This window comes from Eleutherodactylus coqui, chromosome 2 (genome assembly GCF_035609145.1).
Source record: "Eleutherodactylus coqui strain aEleCoq1 chromosome 2, aEleCoq1.hap1, whole genome shotgun sequence".
NCBI classification, from domain to species: Eukaryota; Metazoa; Chordata; class Amphibia; order Anura; family Eleutherodactylidae; genus Eleutherodactylus; species Eleutherodactylus coqui.
In genome coordinates this window covers 333,590,344-333,606,128 of record NC_089838.1, presented here as the reverse complement: position 1 = coordinate 333,606,128, position 15,785 = coordinate 333,590,344, and the positions used below count along the sequence as shown (strand labels likewise).

General features: G+C 42.4%; 1 protein-coding gene across 1 annotated transcript; it reads left to right on the top strand.

Moving 5' to 3' along the window:
• The first annotated feature begins 659 nt into the window (after positions 1 to 659).
• LOC136610365 (olfactory receptor 11L1-like) lies at positions 660 to 5,529 on the top strand. Its single transcript, XM_066589596.1, has 2 exons — positions 660 to 715; positions 4,635 to 5,529. Exons 1-2 carry the CDS (start codon positions 660 to 662, stop codon positions 5,527 to 5,529), a joined length of 951 nt encoding a protein of 316 aa, XP_066445693.1.
• Positions 5,530 to 15,785: the final 10,256 nt, after the last annotated feature.

Here is a 15,785-nt window from a genome sequence, read left to right as displayed (position 1 = left end):
ACGGACAGATGTTGAAGGTACCAAGAGCATAAAGCTTCATACCTACATATTTGGTGGAACTGTTCTAAGATTAAGATATTCTGGGCAGAGGTAGCAAGGGAAATGCGCACAATACTCAGAAAAACATACAGCTTTCTCCCAACATAATCTTTCTTGGCACAAAACATGCATCATTTAACCCCCTAAAAGATAGGCTAGCCTTTTATATGATTGGAGCGGCAAAAGCACGAATCCCCCTCCTTTGGGGAAAAACAAACCCCTCTTTAATAGATATGTGGAAAGACAAAATAAATCAAATACATATATTTGAAGAACTACTTAGCTGGTCAAATTTACCACATCCATCCTTTTTCAAAATATGGATACCTTGGAAATAATACTCATCATACACCCTTTGAGCTTCCAAAGATTAACAGCAAAATTCCCAAAAATTAGGCACCTGTGACACTCTACTTTAAGGTAAATTTGGGATAGATAGGTTAAGGTTGATATTATTTCACTGAAAATGTTCCTGATAAAGTCATTTAAACAAATGACAGTTGCTTTTTTTCGGCGATCACGGAAAAGTAAAAAAAAAGTAAAATAAAGTTAAAGTTTCACCTCTCTTCATGAATCAGATCCATAAGGGGAGGTGAAAAAAGTCACTGCCAACCTCCGCGATGTCCCGCAGCGATCTGATCCTTCCAGGACCTTACGTGGTCTTCTGCGAATGCGCGTACGATGAAAACGTCGGGCGCGTGCTAAGAAGGGCTCGAAGATTTAAAATCCCTCTGCTCCCAGCTAGCATGTGTAGCCGGGAGCGGAGAGCTATCACCGGGGACTGCTGTATGTGGTTCCTAGTCACATGATCACTGGTATCCAATGGATAACAGTGATCATGTAAAGTAAAAAAAAATGTTTAAAAAGTTTTAATTTCATCTCCCCTCATTGATCATATCCATGAGGAAGGAGCGGGTGGCAGCGACGCTCCCGACGCTCCTTCCCACGCCCCCGCCGCCCCCCCCCCCCCCCGAATGCTGCTTGGGCGAGTACACAGTTACTCGATAAGACTGCTAGTTAATCGAGTAGCAGCCTTAAACAAGCGTGCTCACTCATCTCTAGTATGCATCTTAAAAGAGGACATACAGGGGATCCATTTTGGGGTAAAAGTTTTCATTCATTTCTGTGCTGTACAAAAAAAACCTGTTGTTAAAATGACACAATTGCCAAAAAAAAAATGAAAATCATAATTTTTTTCCTTCTGCTTTGCTTAGATTCACTCAAAAAATGTGGGGTCAAAATACACAATATACCCCTAGATACATTTCTTAAGGGGTCTAGTTTTCAAATTGCGGTGATTTGTGGGGGTTCTATATTGTTTTGGCTGCTCAAGGGCTCTACAAGTGGGCAATGGGACCTGCATGCAAAATGTCTATTCTGAAAGCCACCCGCTACTCCTGTCGGTTTGGGCCCTATTGTGCATACAGACATAAGATTTGGGCCACAATGGGTATGTTTCTGAACACAGGACAAACGGGGGGCTCATTTTCATGTGCAGTATAGAACAAAATATGTTTTTCAAATGTGCATGCAGAATAAAGTATACAGATGGAAATTTATATCTTTTCAAAAATGTGTATGGTATGTTTGCACATATTTGAGATATTAGAGTTAAAAATGTGAAAAAAATTTTTTTTATTCAAAATGTTCGCAATTTTGGCACTTTTAAGTAAATATACACAAATTCTATTGGTCTATTTTACCATATAACTGAAGTACAACATGTGGTGAAAAAACAATGTCAGAATTCCTTGCATATGCAAAACCTTTACAGAGTTATTCTACGTTAAAGTGACGCGTGTCAGATTTCCAAAATTTGGCTCTGTCACAAACGTGCAAACAGGCTTCATCACTAAGGTGTAAAAGTTTAACACCTTCCTATTCACAGTTATCACATCAAAAAGTAGAAATTCTAATTAGAATTGAGGAGAAATAAATTAGATAAGAAAAAATTAAAATTAAAATATCCCGGCATCAGTAAAACTCCAATTTACTAAAAAATGATTTTATAATCCAGCACAATGAACGCTGTAAAAGAAAAACACAATGCCAGAATTGTGCTTTTTTTGGTAACCTTGAAGAAAATTTTTTATAATAAGTGAACAATAAAGTTGTTTGTGCCCAGAAATGCTACCAATAAAAACTGCAGATCACCTTGCAAAAAACAGGGCCTCATGCAACCTCATATGAAAAATAAAAAAGTTATGGGGGTCAAAAGAAGGGGAAGCAACTTTCTTAAAAGGCAATTTATTTTTCTCAGCTTTACTACATTTAAAAAAGGTATACATTATCTATGAAAAACGTAATAAAATTTGATAAAAAAAAAAAAAAAGGTATAAATTCGGTATAGCCCTAATTGTACTGATTTGCAGAACATATATATCATCATGAATGCTGTAAAAGCAAGCCCTCCAAAATGATGCTATTGTGATTGCGATTGCGATTTCGCTGCTTTTTTTTTTACTCGACTGTCAATGGGATTTTCTCATGTTAAAAATGCATCGCACAAAAATTGCAAGTTTGTTCTTTGCAGTATTCACGCGATGCGTTTTTAACACTACAAAGTTCCATTGACAGCCGAGTAAAAAAAAAGCTGTGATATCGCAATCGCAAGTGTGAAGGCCCCCTTAGAAATGTATTAAACTTGTCCAATGCATCACATTTGGACTGTTAAATAGCTCAAAAACACAAGCCCTCATGTAGTTGTATCACCTGAAAAATAAAAAGTTATGATTATTTAAAAGTGGGGGGTTAAAATGAAAAAAAAAGCTGCAGAAGGAAGGGGTTAAAATATAATTTTTGTTTTCCATTAGAATACTCTGCGGACTATCCAATGCCGCTCCTCAGTGGATGATGACAGGAGACCGTGGCACAAGTCTCTATAGACGTAGCTGGCACAGTGCATTGCCTTCAGTCTCTATATATACCTGCAGACCCTTTATGCTGTATTATATACAGACCGCTGATGGCTGATTTTGACAGATTTTTTTCTCAATGGCAAGCACAATATTCCTATGTCTGTGCATGGAAATAAGATTTATTCAATTGAATAACATCAACCCAGAAAAATGGAGACTTTTATTGTAAGTATAGAGGGGAAAAATGACTATTGAAAGTGCTGAAAGTTTTTTTCAGCAATCGTTACTCTTGGGCCTCATTCAGACGAGCGCTGTTATTGCGCTTGTAAGCAGAGAGAAAACAGCGCTGCTCTAGTCCTGAAAAGATTGCGTGTACGGGCGACTTCAAGCTCCATGAAGTTGCCTGTTCACATGATCCGAGGTGCGTGCTTCATGCTTTCATAGGAGCGTATGGAAAGCTTGCAGCAAAGGTGGGACAGGTCGTATCTGCACCTAAAACAGCGCTCATGTGAGTGATGCCTTAGGAATCAGTTTGCTCTTATGCGTTTCAGTGGTTGGCATTGCCGGTTTATAGTAATGGGGCCCTGGGTTCAAATCTGACTTAGGGGAAGATATGCATGGACTTTGTATGTTCCTCCTATGTTTTTGTTGGTTTCCTGAAGAACATACTGATGACAATCTTCACATAGTGCAGTTGAATATGTGTCCAATAGTGTTCTGTCGTGCCTTATAGTGATATAAATGGTCTTCTAATACAGAGGTGCACAACTCCAGTCCTCAAGGAACCCCAACAGGTTATGCTTTCAGTATATCCTATAGTCAGAACACTGTGGCATTGTCTGAGACACTGACAATTATTCCATCACCTGTGCTATACTGGGGAGATCCAAAAAACATGACCTGTGGTGGTCCCTTGAGGGCTGGAGTTATACACCTCTGGTCTAATACTACAACTTTCCTTCATCTGTTCTGGAATCATGTATAAACCTTTTGGTCTTTATGGTGTCAGATTCAATGCACAGTGAGGTTTCAACATGGATGTTAAATATGTAATTATAGGAAGCAGTACTGTAGGTTTTAAGGGATTTTCTGGGCAAAAACTATTGATGATCTAACCTCGGAATAGTTCATCAATAGCTAATCCCTGGGGGACCGCCACATAGGATCCCTAGCGATAAGCATATTGCCCAGTTGGCTGTTAGTACAGCAGGCTGAATGGGTGTCATGGTAGATGGCACTAGAAGTGGCCGAGCTGGCTGACTGAAATCAATGGGAACTGAAGAGCCTATTACACTTCTGTGTCCAACCCTAGTATCAGAGGCAGAAGTGACAGAAGTGCTGCAGCGATTAAATATTAATGATCTATCCTGAGGATAGTTAATCAATAGTTTTTGCCCAGCAAACCCCTTTGTTTAGCTGATAGGGATGATACTATTGGTTATTAACTATAGGGCCATGAGTTACATACTGGATACACTTCTCGCACTTTAGTCCTAGAGTTATTAGAGAACCAAGGCTCAAACCAACGGCATGGGGAAAAGGGTTCATACAGGTCAAATGTGCAGTTTGGTATAATACTTTCTGAGTATCGTAGAACGCTTTGGCTTTGTGGCTCTTTACATTGTTATTACATTCCTTTAATAAATTTGACAAGCTGCATTTCATTTTCTGAATTTTAAAGCAGGAGAACAATCTAACTAAGGTCACTGATTTTTTCCTTCTCGGATTCCAATGCAGCAAAAATGGAAATTTTTTATTGTTGTGTTTTTTCCTGGTGGTTTACTGTGTGACAATATGTGGGAACCTCCTGATCATCACCCTGGTGTCCACCAGCAAGACCCTCCACACTCCAATGTACTTCTTCATCTCACAACTGTCCATCAGTGACATCTTACTAACAACTGATATTGTCCCTAATATGCTCTACATCCTACTGAATAATGGGGGGACCATTACTTTTATTGGTTGTATCACTCAGCATTATTTTTTTGTTACTGTAGAAACTTCAGGATGTTTGCTTCTAGCTCTGATGTCGTACGACAGATATGTGGCCATCTGTAATCCCCTACGTTATACCTCAATCATGACAAATGAATTTTGCATGAAATTGGTTGCCATTTGTTGGTTGCTTGGGTTTTCTATTATACTGATTCACACCATAACAGCTTCTATGATGACGTTCTGTGGACCAAATATCATTGACCATTTCTTCTGTGACATTCTTTACTTACTGGATATTGCCTGTTCTGGTACCTTTATTGTTCTACTTGAGGTAAATGTAGCAAGCATTTTCATAGTGATCATGCCAACCACAATCATTGTAGTGTCTTATACATATATAATTGTTGTCATCTTAAAGATCCCATCCAGTACTGGTAGACAGAAAGCCTTCTCCACCTGTAGCTCCCACCTCATTGTGGTCACCATATTTTATGGGACATTGTTCAGTGTTTATGCTATTCCAACGACAGGTCAAACATCAACCATGAGTAAGATCCTATCTCTGCTATATACTGTGCTTACTCCTCTGGTCAACCCCATTATATACAGCCTTAGAAATAAAGACATTGGGAAAGCTATACAGGAAACACTTAGACATACCGTATGTTTGCTACAATCTTCCAAAAAATGATTTAGTTATTTTGCCTAAAGAAAGATGCATAGTGGTTTTCATACTCTACATTCTAGAAAAACTGCTCTTACAAAAGTTTTAAATGATATTATGACAGCTAAATCAAGCAGGGACTACTCTCTACTGATCCATCTGCAACTCTCTGTGGTATTCTGCCCTTTAGGCCAATAGAGCTTTTCTTTACTATGCTCCGCTCTTGGCCTAAAGGATAGTAACCCCTTACGTCATGGAGCATAGGGGTATGTATGCAGAGAGGATCGCGGGGCGACATTTCTTCACACAGTGTGGGCGTCTGCTGTTTACTACCCGGGGGCAATAGCTGCAAATGGCCATTCGTCTGATCGCGACTATTAACCCTTTAAATACCGTTGTCAATTCTGACAGCCGCATTTAAATCCCCCGAACAATGTTCAGGGGTCCCGTACGGCCCCCCAGCGGTGAGATCGGGGGAGCTGTGCAGGTGTCATGGCAGGCGTGGCCTTCTGAAAGGCCCCAGGGCTGCCTTGGGAGAGTGCCTATTAAACCATCCCCGTAGGGTGGCTTGATAGGCTGCCTGTCAGAATGCAGTATGACGTAATGATATAGCATTACGTCATACTGCAGGAGCGATCAAAGCATCACATATTGTAGTCCCACAGTGGGGCTTAAAAGTGTAGTAAAAAAAGATCAATAAAGTTAAAATCACCCCCTTTTGCCATATCTGTAATTAAAAAATCTAAATCATAAAATAAAAATACATATTTTGTATTGCCGCGTCCGTAGAAGTCCGATCTATCTATAGTGCATTATTTACCCCGCATGGTGAACGTCGTCTGAAAATAAAAATAAAGAGCGCCAGAAATGCACTTTTTCAGTCACACTGTCTCCCAGAAAAAAACGCAATAAAAAGCGATCAAAAAGTCGTATTTATTCTGAATTAAAACTAACGGAAAATAAAGGACATTCCACAAAAAATGAGCGCTCGATGAACTACGTCAACGGAAAAGTAAAAAAGTTATTGTGCGCACAAGATGACCGCAGAAAATAATTGAAAAAAATTAAATCTCTTTGAAAAAAAAAGAGTAGCATGGTAAAAAAAAAAAACTATACAAGTTTGGTATCATACCAATGGTATTGACCCATAAAATAAAGTTATCATGTCGTTTTTGTTTCAGTTTGTGCGCCGTAGAAACAAGACACACTGAAAGATGGGGAAATGTCTTTTTTTTTTTCATTTTACTCCACTTAAAGTTTTTTTTTAAGTTTTTCAGTACATTATATGGTACTTTAAATAGTACCATTGAAAGCTACAACTCATCCCGCCCAAAATAAGCCCTCATACAGCGACGTCTATGGATAAATAAAGGAGCTATGATAGGGGGGAGGAAAAAACGAAAATGGAAACAAAAAAGGGCCACGTCATTAAGGTTTTAACCTCTGAGTTTTCCTCCTACCTCTCTGACCGTTTGTTTAGTGTAACATTTGTCAGCTCTACTTCATCTCCTCTATTTCTTGCTGCTGATGTTCCTTAGGGTTTGGTACTCAGTCCTCTTCTTTTTCCATCTAAACAGCTATTTAGCTTTTAGCACCCTCCCGATTCTGATGACAGCCAATTATACACTTATCCCTGTGACATCACATTGTCACTATGACCCAACACCATTGATCGTCTGTCCACTGTCTCTAACACCATGTGTCTCACTATCTAAAATTAATGCTTTGAAAACTGATTTTCTTGTGTTTTTGCAATCTGCTAATTAACCTAAACCTTCCATTTCAGTTTGCGGTACTACCATAGCTCATAGACAGCAGGCCAGCTATTTAGGTGTCATATTTTACAATTAATTTTTCTTAAATGTTCATCTGACTTACTCTTTAAAGTATCTCTAGAATTAGTCATTTCCTCACAGTGGAAACATTAAAAGCTATTATTGTTGCCCTGATCCATTCTTGTGTTGATTATTGCAATTCACTACTGATTAGTCTTCAGCTCACTAAACTTTTCCCTCTCCAGTCTCTTCTGAGTATAGCACCCAGACATCTTTGTGTCCAGCTGCTACACTGATGCCTCCACCCTGTTGCACTCAATGCACCAATGCCTTCACCCTGTGCCAGTCACTACACTAGTTGTCCATCCACTATGGAATACGATTTTGACTCCACACTCTCATCCATAAAGCTCTCCACAGTGCTGCACCACTCTATATCTCCTCCCTCATCTCTATCTACCACCCTACCCAAGCTCTCTGCTCTCTTAATGACCTTAGACTAAATTCCTCTCTAATCCTCAGACAATCACGTTAATTCTCAACACCCACAAGCTCCCTAAAACACATCTTTTTAGGGAGGCCTATCATATTCCCCACTCTAACTCTACTCTGCTTACCTTGCATCGATATTCCCCTTTATAAACCTGATTTCCTTTATCCCACTGCATTCCCCCACCCCATGTTCTAGAATACACTTCCTATCTGTACATACGTAGATACTAACTGGTGAGTGGCTTGTAGACATAGTAATCATTAACATACTGGCATATTGTAATAACACGATTTATAGCACTGTCAGCTGGGAATGTCTGTCCAAGGGGCCCAGGAAGAAAATGTGGAGGTTTTAGTAAAATATCTAAAAGAGTATAGCTCCTCCAAATGATAGATACAATTAATGGAATTGATAATTTTGCTAAGGGAAGGTGTCTCCAATACATTTTTTAGGTATTCCCAAGCAAGATGGGAGAAAAATATGGGAGGTTTAGTAACACAACAGAAGCTGCTACAAATGGTGCAACATATGAAGCGCGATTTTCAAGCTGCGTGCATTCTTTAGTGGGACTGTATGTAGTTGTTTTTTAATTGTCACAGGTTAAAGCCAGTAGTTAAGCTGTAACTGTGAAATAAAGTATATATATATATATATATATATATATATATATATATATATATATATATAGTTGTTTGGATATGGTATTCTGTATTTCCATTACTATGCTGCCCTTTATTGGTTAGACTTCATTATTAACTGTATTGCTTTTAGTACATGCAGCCAGACCTTTGGTCACAGGGCTTTTCTGGGCTGCTTCTTAAGGTATTTTTTCTACTGTAAGGGCTCCTGCACACTTGTGTTTTTCTTCACGCGATTGTCAATGAGATTTTCTAATGTTAAAAACTAGAGATGAGCGAACGTACTCGGTAAGACCGATTTCGCAATCGAGCACCGCGATTTTCGAGTACTTCAGTACTCGGGTAAAAAGATTCGGGGGTCGCCGGGGGGCGGGGCGTGGCGTGGTGGAGCGGGGCGTGGCGGAGCGCGGGTAGCAGCGGGGAACAGGGGGGAGCCCTCTCTCTCTCCCTCTCCCCCCCACTCCCCTCTGCAACCCCCCGCTCACCCACAGCACCCCCCGAGTACTTTTCACCCGAGTAGCGAAGTACTCGAAAATCGCGGTGCTCGATTGCGAAATCGGCCTTACCGAGTACGTTCGCTCATCTCTATTAAAAACGCATTGCACAAAAATTGCAAAGCACCAATTTGCGATGCGTTTTTAACATTAGAAAATCCCATTGACAATCGCGTGAATAAATGCAATGATATCACATGAAAAAAATGTTCAAGAAAAACGCAAGTGTGCAGGAGCCCTAAGGCTTTTTTCATATTGTGCTTTTCACTGCATCCCACTTTCAATCTCAGGGTTTCATGTCACATGCTGAAATTGCCTTTAAGACAAAACCATTGGCTGAACCATGGCATCTAATGTGCAAAACATAGACGACATTGGTCTCCATTTCACAAGGTTTCATCTGTGCACCTTCCCCTCCAGGAGAGTAAGAAGCCATAGTATGGGATCCTGTGCCATGGCAGAGATTAATCACTTTACGACTGCCAATAATCAATTTACGTTGCTGCTGCCTTGGATCTGTGCAGCAGCCATATAAATTTAAGTTCTGCTGTCAGGGAGAGATCAAAGTCCTCCCACAGCAGATAAAACACCCAAGCAGACTGTTACTAGCTGCCTGTGGCTTGGGTGCCTTCATTGGGACAGGAATGGTTCAGGTCTCAATGATTTCATTAGTGCCAGCCAATCACAGCACTGGCCGAGAAAATTTGATTTAGCAACAAACTTTCCTGGCATGTCAGCATCCCTGTCCCCTTCTCTTTAAAATAAAAATAAAATAAATCTTGTTATTTGTATAGCAACAACTTATCTCGCAGAGCTTTTATTGACCTCGGAAGGATGGAAGGCTGTGTTGCCCTTGAGCTGGCTACCTGAACCATGCAGGGATTGAATTTTCAACCTTCAGGTTGTGAGTGAGAGCTTAGCACTCTTTCTTATTCTCTCCTGTCGATGTGAGATCGGAGGAGAGCCTACTGTGTAATACAGTACATTAACCCCTACCACAAATCAATTCCAAATTAATCCCTTCTATTACAATAACCTATACTATTTAGTTTGTATAGTTGATTGTACAGTTTAGGGCTCATTTTACATAATTTATCCAGAAATAAGTTTATAAGGCTACGTTCACACGCAGCAGGTTTTGGCGTGAAGCGACACCAAAATTCGTAGCATATTTTGCATCCATTTGTGTGGATTTTGACACAGTTTTGATGCTGATCCACAGCTGAATTCACCCTTTGAAAACCAGGGGTCAATACTGTTATGGATCCACATTAGAGATGAGCGAACGTACTCGTTTCGAGTACTTACGCACCCGAGTACCGCCATTTTCGAGTACTTCAGTACTCGGGTGAAAAGATTCGGGGGGCGCCGGGGGGCGGGGAGAGGCGTGGCGGTGCGGGGGGAAGCAGCGGGGAACAGGGGGGAGCCCTCTCTCCCTCTCCCCCCCACTCCCCACTGCTACCCCCCGTGCCGCCACGGCGCCCCCCGAATTTTTTCGCCCGAGTACGGAAGTACTCGGAAATCGCGGTATTCGGGCGAAAAAGGGGCGTGGCTGAGCACGTTCGCTCATCTCTAATCCACATCAATCTGCAACCGTGGGGTAATATGGATTTGGATGTGGATTTTGGGGTAGATTTTAAGTAGTGGAAAGTCCGCACCATAGCAGGTTTTGGCGTGAAGCAACACCAAAATTCGTAGCATATTTTGCATCCATTTGTGTGATTTTGACACAGTTTTGATGCTGATCCACAACTGAATTCATCCTTTGAAAACCAGGGGTCAATACTGTTATGGATCCACATCAATCTGCAACCGCGGGGTAATATCGATTTGGATGTGGATTTTGGGGTAGATTTTAGGCAGTTGAAAGTCCGCACAATTCTGCTTGTGAGATTTATAACATCAGTTAGTTCTTACATCAACTTTATTTAATCATAAATACCATACATATAAAATAAAATGCTCCTAAATTGCTCAGAAACATGCAAGATTTTTCAAACGTGCTTCCAAAATAAACTAAACAAGTGGAAATATATATTTGAGAAGTAATTAGTACATTATGTAGGCCCATATTTGACAAACTGCAGTTCAAAAAAACAAAAAACAACAATTTTAAAAAAAAGTCCTAATTTTTAGTATCTCTAATAAATACATATTGAAATCAGATCGGTCTATTTTTAACACCTAAATAAAGTGCATGTGAGGAAGAAACAATGTCCGGATCACACGGATGAGATATATATTTTTTGTTAACACCTTAATGATTGCCTATTAGAGATGAGCGAGCGTACTCGTCCACGCCCCTTTTTCACCCGAGTACCGCGATTTTCGAGTACTTCCGTACTAGGGCGAAAAGATTCGGGGGGTGCCGTGGGTGAGTGGGGGGTTGCAGCGGGGAGTGGGGGGAGAGGGAGAGAGAGAGGGCTCCCCCCTGTTCCCCGCTGCTACCCCCCGCGCCGCCACGCCTCCCCCTGCCCCACGGCACCCCCCGAATCTTTTCACCCAAGTACGGAAGTACTCGAAAATCGCGGTGCTCGATCGAGTAATTACTCGAAACGAGTACGTTCACTCATCTCTATTGCCTATATGCCAGGGGGAGTGTGTGCTCTGCTGTTGGATGACAGACGGGCATTTGCTCTACTAGCAAGAACCCAAGAGACTTCCTGTTCCTGCTATTTAACCCTTTGCATGCAGAGGATAGTGTGACTGCGGCATGTAAAAGACAAAGAGAGAGGGCTCCATCTGTCTTTCATTAGACATCCGCAGGGTCCCGATGGGTTGTTATGATACCCGGATGCGTGAGTATAGCCTCCAGGTCTGCCAGATTCAGAGGCCTGTGAGGTTCAGTCTCTGGCTGATCTCACAGGCTTACTACTGCACTACTATGCTGACATATAGTAGTTTATTAGAAGAATGAAGAAAGATGCAGATAATCAAGTGCCCGTGTGGGACAAAAATAAAAAGTAAAAAAAAAAAAAAAAAAGACAAAACCCCACATTTCACCCTCTGCTATTTAAAAAAAAAATACACAAGTGTTATCGCTGCATTCATAATGATCCAGAGAAAAAAGTTAGTATGCTATTTAACCTGCATAGTGCACGTCAAAAAAAAAAAAAAAATACAAAAAACATGGCAAAAATAGCTAATTTTGCCTATCTCACCTTACAAAGAAGACATAATAGTGATTAGAGATGAGCGAGTATACTCGCTAAGGCACATTACTCGAGCGAGTAGTGCCTTAGCCGAGTATCTCCCCGCTCGTCTCTAAAGATTCGGGGGACAGCGCGGGTGACAGGTGAGTTGCGACGGGGAGCGGGGGGAGAGAGGGAGAGAGAGATCTCCCCTCCGTTCCTCCCGCTCTCCCCCGCCGCTCCCCGCCTCCCGCCAGTCCCCTGGAATGCAATGATAGAAAAAATTGAAAAATTACTTGGTCCTTCAGGGTGGATTCAGATGACCGTATATCAGCTAGGTTTTCACTCCCAGCCGATATATGGTGTCTCTCTCTGCAGGGGGAGGAGGCTGGAAGAGCCAGAAGCAGGAACCGAGCTCCCGCCCCCTCTCTGCCTCTTCTCCACCCACCGGCACTATTTTCAATGAGGAGAGGCAGGATGGGGCGGGGCTAATTATCTGAACTTAGCCCTGCCTCATTTCATTGCAAATAGTGCAGAGGGGCAGAGAGGGGGTGGAGAGGAGGCAGAGAGTTCCTGCTCCTGGCTCTTCCACCCCCCCCCCCTGCAGACGAGGACATCATATATCGGCTTAGTGTGAAAACCGAGCCGATATACGGTGGTGTGAATGCACCCTGAGGCACAAACAGGCTTTGTCACTAAGGGTTAAAGTGCCACGTGCTAAATTACTAAAATGTGTCCTGGCCATTAAGGCCTTAACAGGCTTCGCCTTGAAGGGGTTAATGGAGGCTGGAAAATAGACCATGAAATCATATTCAAAGTCTTAAGAGGGGCTTTGCTGGATTCAGCTACATTTAGATGGCCACCAGAAATGCAATACAGACCCAACCTCAACCTGATCAAGTCATGAGGACTTTGATATCAGGGAAACATTAGAACTGTAACATACCACTGAGCAGATAATATCATTGTCTCGATGACCTATAGGAATTTGTAAGTGAATTGTATGTGAATTTCCCAGGAATGCAAGGGGTTTTTATGTAAAAACAGCCTCACATCACTTGGATGCAGGGAACCCCCGCCGCAGCTGACAGCCACGATGGAGGTTGGTGGAGTTTCTCCCATTGTTTTTACATGGTGCGATGCTGCCACCGGCCCCATTGAAACAATGGGCAGTGCGATGCAAGAGCACACACAATATATAACAAGCTGCAATTTGTTTCCCGCATAGCAGTGCATCGCAATGCCATGTAGGAAAACATTGCTCATGTGTATAACCCTATTCAAAAGAATGTTCATGTCTCATGCTATTGTAACGCTAACGTGAAGGCAGCCTCAGACTATTGTATTTCCCTGCTCACTAGTAAAATGTGTTCCTTGCTGTAATTGAACTGTGTCTATGCCATTCTATAGCAGTGAATTCTCCGCACCAGGCTACACCGTTAGATTTATACATGATGGAAATAACACAATTCATTTAACCAAACAGAGGAAGGAGAAATAAATAATAAATTAATGTAGCATAAAGTACTCTACCCAAACCTTTAAAAAAGGAACAACAACCTTTCTAAAAAGAACCTATGGACTGACACATGTGCAGGATGGCCTTTCTGCTGCAAAAACCTTATGTAACTATTTTTCTGGACTCCTTATCATATCCAGCCAAATAGGTCCCACCGGACATTGAAACGCCTAAGCGTGGGTTCACATGAGCGTGTTTTTGTGTGTGCATACGCACGCACAAAAACACACCTGTATTTGCAGCATTGCATTCCCTATGGTGTGTTCACATGTCCGTACTATACAGGAGTGTGCCTGCAAAGATAGGACATGTGTGCACCATTGGGAATGCATGCACTGTTTTCAGTGGAGCTGCGGCTGCTGCCGGCGGATCTATTGTAAACAATCATCTGCCGGCCCCCTGCATTCTTTTTCAGGGAAGAGCTTTACATATAAGACCTTACCTCTCCATCGCTGTCGTGACCCCTGCGGGCATGAAGAACACATCTGCCGCATGCGGCAGGTGTTTCCTTCACCACCGTTAGTTAAAAGAATTCCTTGCTGCTACATCTGCCACATCTGTAATTCCTCAATTCTCAATCGCTAGAGAATCCTGCTGCAGTCTCCCTGTCACTGGATTTCAGGGAAGGGCTTTAAAAATTAGCCCTTCCCTGAAAAATCCAAGAATAATAATGGAAAAAAAAAAGACATACTCACCTCCCTTTAGCTACCAGGTCCAGCCGCAACTTCTGGCGCTGTCCCAGCTCTGTAGTTCTCAGCTATCAGCAGCTGGGGATTTAAAATCCCTGCCTGCTGGTAGCTCCGATTGTGATTGGCTGATATTTAATAATACCGGTTTTACAACAACTTCAGCTAAATATCTGTCTCTGTTAGAGATGAGCGAGCATACTCATCCGAGCTTGATGCTCGTTCGAGTATTAGGGTACTTGAGACGCTCGTTACTCGAAAAGAGCACCACGCGGTACTCAAGTCAATTCCATTTCCTTCCCTGAAAGATTTGTGCCATTTTCTGGCCAATAGAAACACAGGGAAGGCATTACAACTTCCTCCTGTGACGTTCCAGCCCTATCCCACCCCCCTGCAGTGAGTGGCTGGTGAGATCAAGTGACTGCCGATTATATAAAGTGGGGCAGCCTGCGGCTCGCCACAGACGCACGCTGGCAGAGATTAGGGAGAGTGCTGCTGCTGCTATAGGGAGAGTGTTCGTGTCTGCAAGAACCCCAACGGTCCTTCTTAGGGCCACAGCTCACCTAGTGCATTACTGTTGTGGCTGCTGGGAGCAGTTTTGCACTTTTTTTTTTTTTTGTATATCGGGCGTGCAGCCCCATTACAGCTATAGCGTTCTCAGGCTGCAGTCTGTAATACGTAGTATAGGGGAAGTATTGGTGAGGCAGGGATAGTGGTAGTGTGGAATCCTGCCTACAACAACCCCAACGGTCCTTCTTAGGGCTACCTGTGACCGTGTGCATTTAACTCTGTGGTTGCTGGGAGTTGTAGTACCTCAGTATTGCACAGCAAGGCCTGCGTGCAGCCTTCAGTTAAATTTTTTTCTGGGTGCAGTTAGCGTATACGTAAGCGCTGTCTGCCTCCAAGTGCACGCCAAGAAACCACAAATTTTTTACACTGCTCTGTGTTAGCCGTCAGCTGCCTGCACAGTGTATGCTGACAGACACCCATAGAGGGAAAGTCCAATACACGCTCCATAGCCTGCACTGCATTGAAAAAAACATATTTTTAAAAAGAAATCCTTTTTACGGCTACCTATGACCCAGTACATTTGACTGCGTGGCCTGTGGGACTTCAGGTGCATCACAATTGCATATTGCACAGCTAGTCCTGCGTGCATCCTTCCTTATAATTTATCTCTGGCTTCATTTTGCGTTATATAACCAATGGCAATAATTCACAAAAATTTTTACACCGCTCAGTATCTGCTCAATTCTTAATCCACCATGCTGAGGGGTAGGGGTAGAGGACGTGGACGCGGTTGAGGACGCGGAGTTCCACGTGAGGGTGTGAGCATAGGCCCAGTTCCTGGTCCAGGTGAATCACAGCCGGCTGCTGCGGGATTAGGAGAGAGGAAAGTTTCTGGGGTCTCCAGCTTCATATCACAATTTTAGTGTCCACGTCGTAGACCTTTATTAAAAAACAGAGCAGTGTGAGCAGGTCCTGTCGTGGATGGCAGAAAGTGCATCCAGCAATCTATCGACCAGCCAATCTTCTACGCCGTCCAC